The sequence below is a fragment of the Paroedura picta genome, chromosome 18 (assembly GCF_049243985.1).
Source record: "Paroedura picta isolate Pp20150507F chromosome 18, Ppicta_v3.0, whole genome shotgun sequence".
Taxonomy (NCBI): domain Eukaryota; kingdom Metazoa; phylum Chordata; class Lepidosauria; order Squamata; family Gekkonidae; genus Paroedura; species Paroedura picta.
The window spans coordinates 6,413,298-6,430,345 of NC_135386.1; the positions used below are offsets into that span (position 1 = coordinate 6,413,298).

The window sequence follows — 17,048 nt, forward strand, 5'->3', positions numbered from 1 at the left end:
CCCTGCTTTCTGCTCCTTGTGGCTATTAAGTGGGAGCAGAGAGCAGGGGTTACAGCTGATAGGGGTTACTTAGAGAACTGCAAGACCTGTGGAGAGAGAAGCTATTGACCTAGTGTAGCTGTCCATATGGTTTTCATTGGGCTGCTGGTCTAGGAAGCACTTACACAACTGAATCGTTACAGTTTGCCATGGCTAACTGACTGGTAGTCCCTGGCTCCAAAGAAGTGTGATTGGCGTCTATCAGGGAAAGGGCTTTCTCAGCCCTTATCCCTGCCCAGTGAAATGAGGTTTCACCAAACATCAGGGCCCTGATGGAACTAGCACAGTTCTGCAGGACCTGCGAGACAGAGCTTTTCCACCAGGCATATGGTTGGGGCCTGTACATAGGGAAGAACCAGAACATCACATGGGCCTTCCTTACTGGCTTGGGATTCCCTGCTTCACTCCCCCTCCCATGGAGCATATATCAGACAATGACTTGCTGAGATAACTTGCTGTTAATTTTAAATTAATTTTACTTATGGCTATGGTTTTATTGGTTATACTACATGACTGGTTCGAGAGGGGAGGGCTATAAATATAAATAAATAGATTCAATTAACAAAACACCATTGGTGACTAACAACAGCAGAGTACCTTCTAGAGAAAACCACTCCACAAAAGTAATGTACGGATTGGGTGGATACTTTTAAGCCTCTTCTGAAAAAATAAATAAATCTGTACCTACTAATCAGGCATCCAGTGTTGTCCAGCCTTTAATTTCCCCTTTCTAGGAAAAGTAATTGAGCAGGTAATTACAGACCGACATCAAACATCTCTGAAAAGACATATGTTTGCTTTTAGCAAAGCAGTCTGGCTGCTGGCATGGGTTTGGAAAAGACATGGCACAATATGCCTTGGAAGAAGATCACCCCCTAGGAACGTTGCACCACCTGGTTTGAATGCAGAATGCCAGACAAGCTCCACTTTGAAGATCTCAGGGAAGCTGGCAGAGACCCCCCCCTCCCCTTCCTGCATGGAAAGATGGAGAGCAGCTGCCAGTCAGAACAGACAATACCAAGCCTGGGCCTCCTCTGCATGATGGATAAGCTGATGAAAACTCACTAAATACACCGTTGTTTTTTCTGATCTCTGCACAGAAGAGTTAATTTACTCCGCAAAACTGATTTTGCTCTGCATGGTGAACTGGCTCTTCGGTGCTTTCTTTTAAGCGTTGTTTCTGAAAGATGCTTTTCACCGATTTATTTATCTCCTGCCTGCCTGAGCTTTTCAGAAGAGGGCTTGCACTCGAAAGCTCACACCTCGAATACATCTTTGTTGGTCTTAAAGGTGCTACTGGACTCTGATTTTATTGTGCTTAAAGGTAAAGGTATCCCCTGTGCAAGCACCGAGTCATGTCTGACCCTTGGGGTGACGCCCTCCAGCGTTTTCATGGCAGACTCAATATGGGGTGGCCTTGCCAGTGCCTTCCCCAGTCATTACCGTTTACCCCCCAGCAAGCTGGGTGCTCATTTCACCGACCTCGGAAGGATGGAAGGCTGAGTCCACCTTGAGCCGGCTGCTGGGATTGAACTCCCAGCCTCATGGGCAAAGCTTTCAGATGGCTGCCTTACCACTCTGCGCCACAAGAGGCCCCTTATTGTGCTTATCTACACTTTATTTAAAATGCTGTTTTAATGTTAAATACTGTTTTGACGTTCACCACTTGGAAAGTGATTATGGGCATGTTTTAAATAAAATAACAGTAGTATTTCCAAGACACAGAAAACATGGTCTATAGGAGCTTTGACACTTCTGCGCACCCCCTCCTCCCCACCTTTGGACACTGCTGCTACTGACTGACAAACAGTACTGACCAAAGCAGACTCCCCATAACAGTCATCCTGCGAGGTAGGTGGGCCCGAGAGAGCCCTGACAGCACTGCTCTGTGGGAACAACTCTAACAGGGCAGTGATGAGTCCGAGGCCACCCAGCTGGCTGCATGTGGAGGAGCGAGGAATCAAACCCAGCTCACCAGATTAGAAACCACTGCTTTCAACCACGGCACTACCCTGGCAACCACCTAAGGAAGGAAGAGCAGCCCCTCCAACCAATAACATCTGGTTTCTGTCAAATTTGCAGCCTATTCTGGCAGTGGGGAAGAGGTGACTTTGCATCCCATATCTGTCATGACCCAAAGGAAGAGCAGCAGTCAGAGTAGCCTTGGCAGGAAACCTTGAGGACTGGCGCAAAGACATGGGAACAGCACCTGCTTCCCTGGTTTATTTCTGCCTTACGAGGGGGTTCCGTTGCTTGAGGAACTTGATAAGCTGTGTTGAAAGCCATGGCCTGGATCCAACCAGCGTGCATGGAAAGGAAAAGGCATTTTGCATAGTTCCATGCGTGCCCTGGCTGCAACAAGGTGCAGCTCTTAAGATATAATTTTTTAACAAAACAACAAGGGGTGCACGCAATGGAATGTGCGACAGAGGGCTTGCATGATTTCACTGGGTTTTGAAAACGAATGGCAAGAAAAGTCTCACGGATGTGGTTTGTTCGTACGGAATGCCTGCATCACAAGGGACATTCTGCACATGGAGGGAGGCACTGAGATACATGCACATCGACCAATACCTTTCTTTTCTCCTGTGTAAGGGACAATGTCTTCCTTGTCTTTATGTTCCAGAGCTTGTTTCTCCAGATATGCTAGGAGCTTCTCTCTATCAAAAGGACCGGAGGGCTTTTTGACAGTCTGGTCCTTTTGCCGAAATCCTGCTGGCAGAAGCGCATTCTGCAAGGCAAAAAGAGAGAGGGAGAGGTATAACTTTTGAACATTTTTGCACAACGGTTAATGAAGAAAACATCTACATCAACGGCTCATTAAAGGGCTGTTTCTATAGCTGAAGGAGCTATCTTATTTGTTTATTAATTAATAATTAGATTTATAAACCACCCCTTCCTGATAGGCTTGGGGCAGCTGTACTCTACAGTGAATGAGAATTCTGGGGAAGAAAACCTTATCCAACAAGAGGGACGAGATGCAATCTAGGAGGTCCCGAGTTCTGTCTTATTCCAGTCACAAATTTTAGTGGCTGTTAGTAGCCAAGCCGCTGCCTTTCTTCCAGTTGCAGTCCCCCCTTTAACTCTGAGCCTAACCTTCAAAGCTGTTGTGAGGGTTACCCTGAGAGAGCATATTTGAAGTGCTTCCAACACTCAGATGAGCTATGCAAATGCTGTGCAATATTATTTCACGTAACATGAATTATTTGTTCCTTGATCTGTGCAGTGCATGAATAAAAACTGCATTCTTTTTATCACTATATGATGGTCTTCGCAGAGCTCACTCGTATGTCCATTTTATACCAGGAAGCAGAGACTCTGGATGCAAATTCAGTTACGGTATTGTAGACTGTCTGTTTAATATGCACACAGCTTCCCTATTGCTTCTGAACAGGATAGTCTAATTTAGCGGTCAGGAAGTAGCCCGGTTGGATGAACATTCACCTCCGGGTCAAGCTCATCCAGCACGGATTCCAGCTGCTTCAACTCCTCTTCTGACAACTTCCCCAGGATTTCGTCCTCATCAAGGTCCTTGTACTTCTCCAGGTCTTTCCGGAAGGGGAGCTCCATAACTCCGGCAGCAGAGGGATAAGCGGCTTGTCAAACGTACCACAAGACTTATTAACTGGAACTGCAAAAAAGTGAGGAGATACTCATTAGCAAATACGTTCCTTTGGCCAAATTTTGCTCACTGGTGGACAGTGATTGGAAATTATTTGGGCTACAAGCACACAGGACGTTGCAGAGCAGCAAGTTTTGGAGGCGGAATTCCACCACTGCAAAGGGAGGTGTTTTGTTTTTTTTAACAAAAAATATTTACTGAAAACATTTGCACTCTGCCTTTCCACCATTTCCATAAAGCCGTTTACAATCTAACTGGAAAAACAGAAAGAAAGAAAGAAAGAAAGAAAGAAAGAAAGAAAGAAAGAAAGAAAGAAAGAAAGAAAGAAAGAAAGAAAGAAAGAAAGAAAGAAAGAAAGAAAGAAAGAAAGAAAGAAAGAAAGAAAGAAAGAAAGAAAAGACATAGAAAGGAAACAACAAATGAGGACAATCGTGGATGACAAATATATATCCCCAGTGTGTCAAAGATTGAGTAAACTTTAAAAGTTTTAAACAGCCCCTTAAGGTCAACAGTGGAGTACCAGAAAGCACCCCTTTTTGGACCTAAAGTGGCTCACATAATTTTCCTCTCTGCTAGTTTATCTGCACAACAGCCCTCTGATGTTCTTATGAAGGCCTTGGCCTTTATGCCCTGTAGTTGCCCATCCAGAGGAACTGGTGGACTGCCGTGTGAGACAGGAGGCTGGACTAGATGGACCACCGGTCTGATCGCACAGGGCTCTTCTGATGTTATTATGAAGGCCTCGGCTTCTGTGCCCTGCTGCTGGCCCTCCATAGGAACTGGCTGGACACTGTGTGAGGCAAGATGCAGGACTAGATGAACGATTAGTTCAATCCGGCAAGATTCTTCTATGTGAACTGCATGCATCTTTTATATATATATTAAGATTTTGTATCCCACCCTTCTTCCAAGAAACTGAGTGACGTAAGTTTCCCTGGGTTGAATGATCCGAATCCAAGGACATACAGCACCTTTCAGGTCCAAAATCAAGAGTTAAACGTGGGTCTTCCCAGTCCCTGGAAGGCCCTGAGGCTCTATACTTGCTCCTAGATTACGTAGAGGTCCATCAATGTAAAGACACTGGCTCTGTTCAGGCATGATGCAAAGCCATGCTTCATTTTAACTACGGTTAGTTGACGAAACTGGGACTCCATTCAGAAATGACCATCTATACTCCCGATTAGCTTCAACCAACCCTGTTTGAGTTGTCGTCCTTCCAGCCTGCCTTGGAGGCCGTGTTGCCGCCAGGAAGCCAGCGTTTGTACAGCACACAAAACCTTTGTGAATGCAAACTGCGGTTAGGAAACCAGCTTCAAGCTGTGGTTTTAGAGCCCTGTTTGATGCACCTGAGATAACCACGGTCAATGGACATATTCCTGCAGCCATGCTCACCACAGGTCTTGTAATTAAACAGTGGATTCCCATGATGTATCAATTCGACCTCCAAAATAAGAAAAGAGCAGGGGTTTTTGGTACCCCACCGTTTACTCCCCGAAGGAGTCTCAAAGCGGCTTACAAACGCCTCTCCTTCCTCTCCCTGCAGCAGTTGCCATGTTAGGTAGGTGAGGCTGAGACAACTCTGAGAGAACTGTCATGAGCCCAAGGTCACCCAGCTTGCTGCATGTGGAGGAGGAGAGGGGAATCAGACCTGCTCTTAACCTGCCACTGCTCTTAACCACTACTTGATGCTGGCTCTGCCACCTTCGCAGAACCCTCCCATATGAATAACAAAGTGATAAATGCACCTAAAGAATTTTAAGAGGGGACAGTCGGAGGCTTTCTCTAAGTCCCATTTCATAATTATTTTCGCTTTCCCTTACTGTTTTACACCACCCCATATTTTTAAAAAAGCACCTCTACGATTTATGTCCGTAACAATTTAAGTCCGCTAGCATAGAGGGGAAGCCCAGAGACGTTCTTCCGTTCCACTCGGCAGGAAAGACAACAGCAGCCTAAAGCTTCCTCTCAGATTCAGGCGACACGCATGAGCCTCAGAGTCCGCAAGGTGTACAGAAAATTGAAGCGGTTTCCCCCGCCCTTGTGCTCAAGGTCACGGTCATGGCTTGAACGGGAAGCCTGAGCGGAGAAGTCCAAAGCTACATGCTCAGTGAGCAGAACACAAATAAGGTGAGTAAACTGCAAATAATGGGGTTGTCGTTGCCGAATTCTTCACATTTCATTGGGTTGTTACTGGAAAAATGTATTTGTTGCATTCTTGAGCTGCCTCTTCTTTTCAAGAGTGCTCCAGGTGACTGGAAGTGTGGGTTCAAATCCGGTTCAGTCACAGAGCCTTGGGGTCAGTCAATTATTTCAGCTGAGCCTTAACGCCCAATAGGGTCACCAACTTCTAGGTGGCAGCTGGAGAGTTCCTAAAATTACAACTGGCCTCAAGGCAACAGTGACTGGTTCCCCCTGGAGAAAACAGCTGCTCTGGAAGGCAGACTGTATAACAGGGGTAGTCAAACTGCGGCCCTCCAGATGTCCATGGACTACAATTCCCAGGAGCCCCTGCCAGCATTTGCTGGCAGGGGCTCCTGGGAATTGTAGTCCATGGACATCTGGAGGGCCGCAATTTGACTACCCCTGCTGTATGACATTATGCTCTGCTGAAGTCCTCTCCCTCCACAAACCCTGCCCTCCCCAAAATCTCCAGGAATATACCAACCTGGAGCTAGCAATCTAACTCCCAAGGAGGCTGGGAAGATAAGAGACTGAGAGGACCATTAGAAAAGAGCGAGAGTCTAGGAGCACTTTAAAGACTAACAAAATCTGTGGTGGGGAGAAGCTTCCGTGGGTCACTACACAGTTCTTCAGATGTGAAAAGAGTAAGGTCCAGGAACATCTTCAAGATTAACAGAACTGGTGGCAGGGGAGGAGCCTTTGTGAGTCACTGCTCACTTCTCCTGATAGAAAGGACCATGTATGACACACCATGAGCTCACTGAAGAAAAGCATGGAAACCGACTTTCAAAACTACCTGCAACTCGAGGTGAGTGACAGCACGAAACAATCCACGGCATCCCGAAAGAGTAACAAAATATCAAATTAAGATCATCATCATCAACTTCTAGTACAAACCTCAACTAGGCATGCAGGAATGGAAGCACGCCCAGCTCCCTAAAAAACAGGCTCCCTAGACATTCCACCCCATCTCAGCCCTTCACTACCTGTAAATGTTCAGCTCAATAATTTACTTTAAAGGAAGTGCTGAATTATTTGATCTCCCCATGTGACTGGTTTTGAGCGCAGAGAACGAACACAAGAGTGAGCGCATTACCGGGGCCTGGGAATCCAGGTGGGCCAGTTCAACGTGCAAGCCCAATGTACGTTCTACTCACAACCCTTCAGAAACATCCTTCCTCCTGAGGACAACTGCAGAGGCCTTTAGGCACCTTGCTTCCTATGGTGAAACCAAGGAAGAGCAGTCAGCCTGTTGATCAACGCCTAAATCACACAGCACTCTAGAAAAATGTCTACAGGATCTTATGAAGTGAGATTCAGGTGGGTATCCATGTTGCCCTGAAGTCATGTTGGCCGAGACCCGTGTTGGTCTGCAGCACCCGAATGACGTTGGAGTCCAGCGGTGTCTTTAAGACCAACAAAAGTTTTATCCAACCTTTTGAGTGCATGCACGCTTCTTCGGATACAAGGCTGCTTTGTTGTGCCACTGGGCTCAAACTTTGTTCTTGTAGGCAGGGTCTCGGTACGATTAAAAATTCCGGATCAAAGCCAAGCAAATGCCTAAGTGGCCAGCCTAGATTAGCAGGAACAATACTTTTGATATATGAACAACCCCCCCTATGGCCAATCTGCACCATCTAGCTGAGTATCGTCTACTGATGCTTAGTGGCCCCCCAAAGTCTTTCCCAGCATCTCATACTCAAGATCTTTTAACTGGAGATGCTGAAAACCAAACCAGGGATTTTGGGCCCGCTAAGCAGGTGCTCCACCACCAATCCATGATGCCAATGAACTCTTCATCAGTTCACTTCCCCTTAATGCCCATCCTGTATATTTGTTTGAGCATCCTGTAAACGGAAGCACGCGTACCTTTGGGAAAGCCGTTGACCTTCGTGTGAACAGCCTTGGTATTAAACAGCTAAGCGCCAAAGAGAGAAAACAGCTAAACAACGCTCCTTAAGTAATCGAAAGGCACTTCCTCAAGAGGACACATGACACTTCAAGATGACATCCGACACTACCCTTTGAGACAGTGAAGGCTGAAGGCTGGCCAAAGGGTGGAGCATTTCCGGCATTCTAATATAGATTGGAATCTCCATTCGGCTCATGAATAAGCATCAATGAATGGGCTTGCATGTGGCCCTATGCTACCGTCACGCTAGCTCAAATGAGCCAAAGGTGCAACACGCCAAAGATTTTTGCAGTGTCCCTGAGAAAACCCTTGTCAGAGATTGGCTCAGTTGTTCGCCTGGCACAAAGTGATCTGGTCATCCTGGTCTCCTCTGGATGCCTTTACCAGAATGGCTATCTTTCCTAGGCAAGAACTGAGGCAGAAGAGCCAAGGACCACAGAGGGAACTGACCAAGCGGAAGGAAGCAAGCACGGAAAATCAGAACATGGAGTGGTCCAGAAAGAAGGGGAGAGGAGAAGGCTAAAAAGACAGAAAGGGGGTGGTGGAACTGGGAGTGAGAAAGGGTCAAAATACAATATGAAGTTCAGAGCTGAGCAAGGCAGAAGATCACATATTGATCTGAATGAAGATTAAGAACAGGAAAGAAGCCATGTTGGATCAGGACAGTGGCCCCTCCACTCCAACACCCGGTGTCCAAATCCCAGGTGTCAATGGGCCATGGGTCCAGAGGCACCTTTAAGCCCAACACAGTTTTATTCCGGGCATAATAATCTTTCACGTGCATGCACAGTTCTTCAGGTACATTGAAACAGAAGTCGCCAACCATTACATATAGTTGGCTGGTGACTTCTGTTTCAATGCATGTGAAGGAGAGTGAATGCACACAAAAACTGTGTTGTTCTTAAAGGTGCCCCTCGACTCAGTCCTTGCTCTGCTGCTTCAGACCAACATGGCCACCCACCTTCAAATCTATCCTGATTTGAAGCCAGCAGCCAGATCTTAGGTGTCACGCCCATAGCCTAGAGCAGGGGTAGTCAACCTGTAGTCCTCCAGATGGTCATGGACTACAATTTCCATGAGCCCCTGCCAGCGTTTGCTGGCAGGGGCTCATGGGAATTGTAGTCCATGAACATCTGGAGGACCACAGGTTGACTACCCCTGGCCTAGAGGTCCACCTGCAAGAGTTCCAGGCACTTACATATCTTGATTCCTTTCCAAGAGGAACAGTCCCACATCTACCCACTGGTATCTCGGGGCCCATCTGACAGCGCTCAAGGCTCTGCTTGCGTTGCAGAGGCGGAACATGCTGGGTCAGGCTTTCGTTTTTTTAACTGGAACAGCAATCCGTCTCATAAAAAAACAGGCCAACAACCCTACCCTCGTAGCACAAGTGTTCCCTCCCCCTCTCCTCCCCACTTTCCAAGCACATTTCCAATGCAAGTCAGGATCTTGCAAGAGAAATCATTTTGTGCAGCTCATTCCTCAGCACCGTCCACGGCCAAACAGCAGGTCTCCTTTGCCAAGCTGACATGATGCTACGTCTCTCTCTCCCCCCACCCTAGCACTGGGAAGCTCTCTTTGCAGTCAGGGGAGAGCAGCAGAACTCTTTTGGAAACTTCAGGATGGGAATGCCCCTGTTTGCAGAGAACATTTTAAAAGCGTGAGTGTTTTTGTGTGTACACAGGGCAGCCCTCGTCCTATGCTTGCCAGCTCCTGGCTTGGAAATTCCTCGAGATTTTGGGGATGGAGCCTGAGGATGGCAGCTTGGGGACGGACTGTAACAGGGTATGATGCCTTGCAGCAGCCTTTCTCCACCTTTTACTATTGAGAAACCCTGGATGGGAGAAAGGTACAGAGGAGGGGCCCTATTAATGATGCATTCTGATATATTTTGATTGGGGTAATACTTTATCCATAACTGTTGCTGTCATGAGGCGATGCAGCCAACCCAACTGATCGAGTCACATGCTTCCTTGGAACAAGCTTCCCCTCTTTCCTGTGAGTGCGCCCAGACGCATGAGATGTCCACATGACCGGCTGAACGCGCTGCTGGCCAGCTGGCTCTGGGGACGGCCTGTCATGTGGAGATGCAGCCAACCCAACTGATGGGGTCATGCTCTGCTGGCAAGTCTGAAGTATCACAGGCGTAGCTGCTCCCCTCCTTTGCGCAGAGAAGGCACAGAATGCTGCTGCTCTCTCAGCTTTGCAGTTGACCCAAAAAACCCAGGAATTATCTATATGCTACATTCTGGTGAATGCCGAAAGAGGAAAGGGAGGGGGGAACTTGTGCAGAGATGTGGAAGGAAGCTCATGAGCTCACTCTTATCTCGGTAACTAGAATGGGGTGCATTTCTAAAAGGTTTCCTTCTACCCGTGGGATGATCCAACTCAAAAGAAGGAAGAGTTAAGCCAGCCCTTCTGTCTCTGACATTGTACTGCATCTGGCAAAGGACACTGGAGTCCGTAGTTTAAGCAGCTCTAAACATCTGGGTCTTTTAAAATTCAATAAGGCTCCAAAATACTACACTTCCCTTTAGATGGAATATGCACCAAGTTATTGGTGCCGTTAAATTTTTAAAAAGTGATTCATGTCTAACTTTGTTGATGATGGTGGTAGCCATCAAGTCACAACCCGTGTACCCTCTATTCTCTAAGGCTGGCTGTATGCTTTTTATGCCGTATGCTCATTCTCTGCTCATCTTCTGCCTTTACGTATGGACTGGTAAATTCCATTTCTATTTATCTGAAGAAGTGTGAGTACACATGCAAGTTTATATTCCTCAAATAAAACTTTATTGGTTTCAAAGGTGCCCCGGGGCTTCGATTTTGTTCTGAAGGCTAGCTGTGTTAGCCTTGTTTCCCAAACACGCATACAGAATCTTGCGGCACCATTAACCATTTTCCTGCCGAAAGAGTGTCAGCAGGTATCTGATGGTCAGGTTTTAAATGTAATATGTTCACATACGTAGGACATGAGGTTGAAACCGTGGGGTCAAAAAGCTAAGAAGAGCACCCGGATGCGCTTATCTTGCACGGATCTGAACTCTGTCCAGAAATGATCACAGACAGCATTTCTTGTGTTTCGTTGCCCTTTGACTCCACCGTCTGCAGTACTTCTCTCTATACCCATATCTCTCATTGAGAACAAACTTCATAGGTCTGGTAATCTCTAAAAGTTTACGTCACTGCAAACAGGTTTGTCCACAACGCTCTTGAAAAAGCTGCAAAAACAAGCACCGCACCCATGCTCAGGTTTTCCCCCTTGGTAACAAATGAGGGGAAACTTGCTGAAGTTTGTAAACATTAAAAAAAACCCTCCTATCTATCCATAATAAAGGCCGGAACTGCCACTGGCCCTGAATATTTTAGCAGATGCATGCTAAATCCACGGGACTCTTGGGACCTCGTGGCCCGAAGACCTGTCAAGACTGTTACAAAGAAGAAGAAGAAGAAGAAGAAGAAGAAGAAGAAGAAGAAGAAGAAGAAGAAGAAGAAGAAGAAGAAGAAGAAGAAGAAGAAGAAGAAGAAGAAGAAGAAGAAGAAGAAGAAGAAGAAGAAGAAGAAGAGTTGGTTCTTATATGCCGCTTTTCCCTACCCGAAGGAGGCTCAAAGCGGCTTACAGTCGCCTTCCCTTTCCTCTCCCCACAACAGACACCCTGTGGGGTGGGTGAGGCTGAGAGAGCCCTGATATCACTGCTCGGTCAGAACAGTTTTATCAGTGCTGTGGCGAGCGCAAGGTCACCCAGCTGGTTGCATGTGGGGGAGCGCAGAATCGAACCTGGCATGCCAGATTACAAGTCCGCACTCCTAACCACTACACCAAACAAAGGGGTTATCGGAGAAGGTGAGGGACTGTCTTAATAGCTTGATTCTTCGTTTTGCCTGTTTCTTATGTAGGAAGGTGGGACTTGAGATTTACCAATGGCCTCTGTAAATGGATCTTCCTTACTCATCTTTTAAAATAGGAATTACATCATTACGAAAGCAAACACACTGGGCTTTGGCCAGAGTCCTACGCAAGTTAAGCGTGATCCCTTATTTCTTGCTCAACTCTTCTTCCAAATCGGCCTCTGGATGAACCTCAACCAGAGAAGGGAGGGCCCTGGAAGCAGAGTTTATCAGTTTTCCACCATCAATCACGGGCCTGCCATGGCTCCAATTGCCTAAGGGAGAGGAATTTCAACTTTCTCTCCGGAGAACCCTGATAACAGCAGCAGTGTTCACTCTCCCTTGCCGCACAAACAAGGCATCCCCTCCCAATAACATTTGTAGATGCCTTTCACTGATTTTGCACTTCTTCTTGCATAGCTGCACCACTTACAGAATCATAGAGTTGGAAGGGACCTCCAGGATCATCTAGTCCAGCCCCCGGCAGAATGCAGGAACTCCCAACTGCTGTTGCACTCAGGAAAGAAGACCAATGTCTCTGGTATTAGAAAAAGGTCTTAATGGGGGGGCTAGGAAATAATTTATTAAAATATGCCTAATGTATTTCAGATAAGAAAGCTCTTTCCATGGACTACTGTAGAACACATGCGCGTCGGCAGATTCACAAATGTTCATTGTTGTGGCGTGTCTGTATCTTATTTTGAAGGGATGTTTAAACATTACCATAGCGAGCAGAGAGTGTTAGGGCAGTGGTTGAGAATAGAGGAGTAAACTATCCCCCCCCCCCGGACTCAGTAAAATTGTCAAGCATTGAGTGGTCCCCAGTGATAAAAAGGTTGGGGACCACTGGTCTAAAAGATATCACTGGACTCAGATTTGGTTTTGCTGCTTCAGACCAACATGGTGAACCACCTGAATCTTTGATAAAGAAAGTTTGCTCTGGGTTTGTTTTTCCCCCCCAATTGCTCCAGGTCATTTATCTCCCAGCAGCCAAAGCAAACAAATCAGCGGCGGAGACATTTTGAATATGTTCATATTTACATAACAAAGGAATGCCAAGGAGTCAAAGCCACTCTGGTGCCATTTCTGGATGCAAATAAACCTTACTTCCTGCTTCGACTCCCAAGACGGGTTTTACTGCACTCCTCAGGCCTTTAGCATTAGAGTGACGTTGCACGCTGAACCTTTTATTAGCCCCAAATTACACTATGTGGTCATTCCTCAGTAATGATACTTCTACAAACGACATACCTCTGCAGCTTAAAAAAAAAAAAGAAGTCAAGTGGCATGAAACACAAAACTCATAGACCCTGCGAGGTTAAAACATGAATGAATAAAACCAGGGATGCCCTTAGCCAGGGGTAGTCAAACTGTGGCCCTCCAGATGCCCATGGACTACAATTCCCAGAAGCCCCTGCCAGCGAATGCTGGCAGGGGCTTCTGGGAATTGTAGTCCATGGAAATCTGGAGGGCCGCAGTTTGACTACCCCTGCCTTAGACTGTTCCCCCCACCACCCGCGCAATAGAAGAGGAAGAGCACGACTGAAAGGATAATTTTGGAGATTCTATCATCTTCTAGGATAGCTTTTTGACTGTAGAGGAACTTCAGACTTTCGAGGAACCCTGGGAGTGGTGACATGCCCCTTCAGAGACGTGGGTACGGAAGGAAGTTGCAGGAGCCTGTCAATCAATCGATCGGCCATTTACTGTTTCTATCGTGGAGAAAAAGGCTAGGCCTGTAGAGCAACAGGGGAGTGGGCTCCAGGGACGTCTACTGATGTCAGTAGCCTTCCAAACTTCTGGAAAGGCCACGTAACCCCTGGGGAGCTCTTGTGTAACCCCAGGGTTCTCTGTAACTCAGGGGTGAGAATCCCTGCTCTAGGAGGTCTGTTGATAGTAAAAAGGCACACCACACTTTCCAAACAAATCTACAAATGCTATTGGTTAAATAGCAAGGATTCGAGAAGCCCCACCTAGCCTCTTAGATGCAGTTTTTACCATTTGTCCTTCTAAATGTTTTCGGTTTGCCCTTATCTGCAACAGAGCTGGAGCAATCTCGAGGAGACAGCAGTGTTCGCATTTTGCAATGAAAGCAAACAGGGTTCCGAGGGCACCTCTGAGTCCAAGAGTGCAAACTGCCGTGAGCCGTGCGAAACCGTCAGGTGCATGTTGTGTACAGCTGCACGCACAAAGAGGGAGGGTCTCACTCAAAAGTACTATGAGGATTGGGGCCAACCATGGATACTGGCAGAGCGTACCTTTTGACTGATCAGTCTATGGGGTTCAGCTTTGCAGCAATGGAGAAAAGGTGACAGAAGTGAAGGTACTGACTCCTATCTTCATCTTTAAGTTTCACTTGTAAACACTGCTCCCCACCACCTCCGCAACACCCCAGAAGCTCTTTCTAAACCGTAGGGGAAAATATCAGGAGGCCGCGGAGCACGGCAGGGACGCGGGGTGCCCAAGAAGTCAGAAACTGTGCTGGGGATGCCTAAAGCAGCGATCCTCAACCTGTGGTCCTCCAGATGTTCATGGACTATAATTCCCATGAGCCCCTGCCAGCATTTACTGGCAGGCGCTCATGGGAATTGTAGTCCATGAACATCTGGAAGACCACTGGTTGAGGATCCCTGGCCTAAAGGACACATGGATACAAAGATGGACCAATGGGCCTTCTAGTCCAGCCTTTTCTCTTCCTACAGAGGCCAACCAGATGCCCCAGAAGGGGCACAGAAACCAAAGCTGCTTCCTCTTCCTGCTCCACAGCATGCCTCAACTTGGAGGCTCCCTTTCAACATCACAGCTAAAAGTCACTGATGGACCTATCCTCCCAGAAGTCTTCTCATTTCCTTCTAAAGCCCTCTAAGCTAGTGCCCAGCCTGCATCTTGTGGTAGCGAGTTCCATAAGTTAATTACACGCTGGTTGAAGACGTACTTTCTTTTGTTCTACAGCTATTATTACTTTCTATGCTTCTCCTGAGTTTCGCCTGGACTGTTATCAGAAGACATAGACAGGATTGCATATGCTTATACGTAGTTTGGGTCGCAGCACTAATGAAGCTGCTCTTATGTACATCCTAAGGATCCGTAGATTGCTACACAGGAAACTCTATTCAAATCCCCCACAAGCGGACCCACGCTAGGGGATCTCGGGCAGGTCAGTTTCTTAGTTCTTCATTTTGGAACCGAAAAGGGTAGCAGGGCAGAAGTCACACATGAGAAATCAAATTGAGCCTGGAACATACACTATAAGCCTGTCAGTTTCTTTTGGAGGGGAGGGGAACATGCTCAAGTTTTAAGTTTTGAAGTTTGTCGACTAAATCACATTCGGGAGTGCACGAAACTTCAACAGGGTATGTGTCCTTTGGCGGAGATGCCAACAGATGTATTCAGCAAGTCTGCCGGAATTCAGTCCTACAAAGGGTTCCAAATCTGTCCACAAACGCCCCTGCGGCGTTCTCTTGGCGGAATGTGATAAATACTACAAAATGACAGGGCTGTATCAGCAAGCCAAGTTCCTTCCCTTGAAACAAACAGGGTGGGAAATCCCATTAACTTGTCATTGGGCAACAGCTGTTCCCCTGGACCAATAGACGTTGCAGCTTGTGACTGCAGGGGGCTGGATATTAGAAGGTCCCGCTGTGTTCAGGCTTAACCCTATTTGCAGGGATTTTATTGGTAGGAATGTTCCCCCCTCCCCACATAATGCAGAAACTATCAGGATATTTCCTTCAGTTCACCAGGGCATGGCAAATATGAGAATGGACAAAGCAGGAGTAGAACGTCAGAGGTTGAAAGCAAGGAGGACAAGACATCATCATCATGTACTATAAAAGGATCACAAAACCAAGGAACTGCAGGCAACTTTGTTTTTTTGGAGGGGGGGGAATCTGCAGTTCTTCGGTTTTGTGATTTTGACAGATACACACAGATGAGATATTCAGGGTAGTTCAGGACAAAGTTTGAGTCCAGTCCTTTCAGACCAACAAAGTCTTTAGTGTGAGGCACAGGTCGTCAGATACAGTGACACAAAACATCTTCAACCAGTATGCATAGGTAAGAGAGATGGCTGGGGAGGGTTAGGTGCCAGGAAGGGCTAGTTAAAATAAGTTGAGTCAAGATGCACAAGTCACTGGCTGATGATAGCCGAGACTGGTTTAAGGTGGCTGGTAAGATCTATGAAAACCAGTCAATCAGGACCCAGAGTCGATAGTAAACAAACATTTTGAGTCCAGCAGCACCTGAAGGTAGCTCCGTTTGACTAGTGTCAACCAGAAAGGGAGAGGAGGAAAGCCACACGCAAATTTCTTTTAAGGGCAGCCTCAAAACCCACCCACACCAGAGAAACGCTAGGGAGGCCACTGTTCCCTGGGGGGAAAACATTTATGATAAATCAGAAGCGGAGGAAAGAAGGGGGTGGGGACGGAAAGTTTGCTCACTATGACAAGAGGGCGGAGCAAGAGACTTTCCTGGGTGGGGACTGGCCACATTTTTTTTCAGACTTGGGAGGAAGAACGAGAGTGAAGCCAGGGCTGTTCTTTTACAGGGGGAAAACCGGAGCCCGGACCTCAGAAAACAAGAGTTCTGTTCCTAGTTGCGGAAACTCCCCCAAGAGCCGCTACAGAAGAAGCCACGCCGCCTTGGCGCCCCTCCTTCCGGGAAGCAGAGTTACCTGCCGCCCCTCAGCAACAGGGAGGCTCATCCCTGCCCCCAAATCCCCCCTTCCCAGCCATGGGAAAGAGGCTGGCTCTGCCCCGTTGCCCTGCACGCCCCGTTTCCTCCTCTCCGCCCCATTGCACGGTTTGCTCCGCCGGAGCACAGCAGCAGGATCTGGAGCGAGCTGCAAACCCCCGATCCGGATCCAGCCCCCCTCGCCCAGCCCCAGCCTCCCTGCCCGCCGCGGACTCACCCGACCGGGGACGCGACTTCCACTACTGCCCAGCCTTGGCGAGTGGGAAGGCTGCGGTTTGCCAGTCTCCGCCCGGCAGCTGCGCCTGCGCGGCCTCCTCCTGTGGCTGCAGGGGCATCACGGGAACTGTAGTCCTTAATTGCAGGATGCCAGAGGCGCTTCTTCAAACCTGTCCAGTGGCACCTTGAAGAACAACAACAAAGTTGTATTCAAGGGATAAGCGCTCGTGTGCATGCACACTTCTCCTAACAATGAGATGGGAAACAAAGTACACACACACACACACATTCAGGTGTGTAGCGGTGCTGGTCTGAAGTAGTAGAACAAAATCGGAGTCCAATGGCACCTTTAAGACCAAGTAATTTGTATTCCCCTTATTTTTTTTGTGAATGGCAATTGAACCCAACGGTTCCTTGTTCTAGCAAGGCTAAGGTGACCAGATTTTAACATTGGCAAAGCGGGACACCATTGACTGATTAAAATTTGGTCTATATGGA

The 17,048-nt window shown here is 47.5% G+C and overlaps 1 protein-coding gene across 1 annotated transcript in view; it reads right to left on the bottom strand.

Moving 5' to 3' along the window:
* LOC143828053 (tropomodulin-3-like) overlaps positions 1-16,704 on the bottom strand; it is a 38,872-nt gene extending 22,168 nt beyond the window's left edge. Inside the window, exons 1-3 of the mRNA XM_077318231.1 lie at positions 16,552-16,704; positions 3,484-3,670; positions 2,614-2,770 (exon numbers count right to left, since the gene is read on the bottom strand). Of these exons, the coding sequence (XP_077174346.1) occupies positions 2,614-2,770; positions 3,484-3,609 (283 nt within the window). The 5' untranslated portion in view covers positions 3,610-3,670; positions 16,552-16,704. The remainder of the gene's footprint in view (positions 1-2,613; positions 2,771-3,483; positions 3,671-16,551) is intronic.
* Between the last annotated feature and the right edge of the window lie 344 nt (positions 16,705-17,048).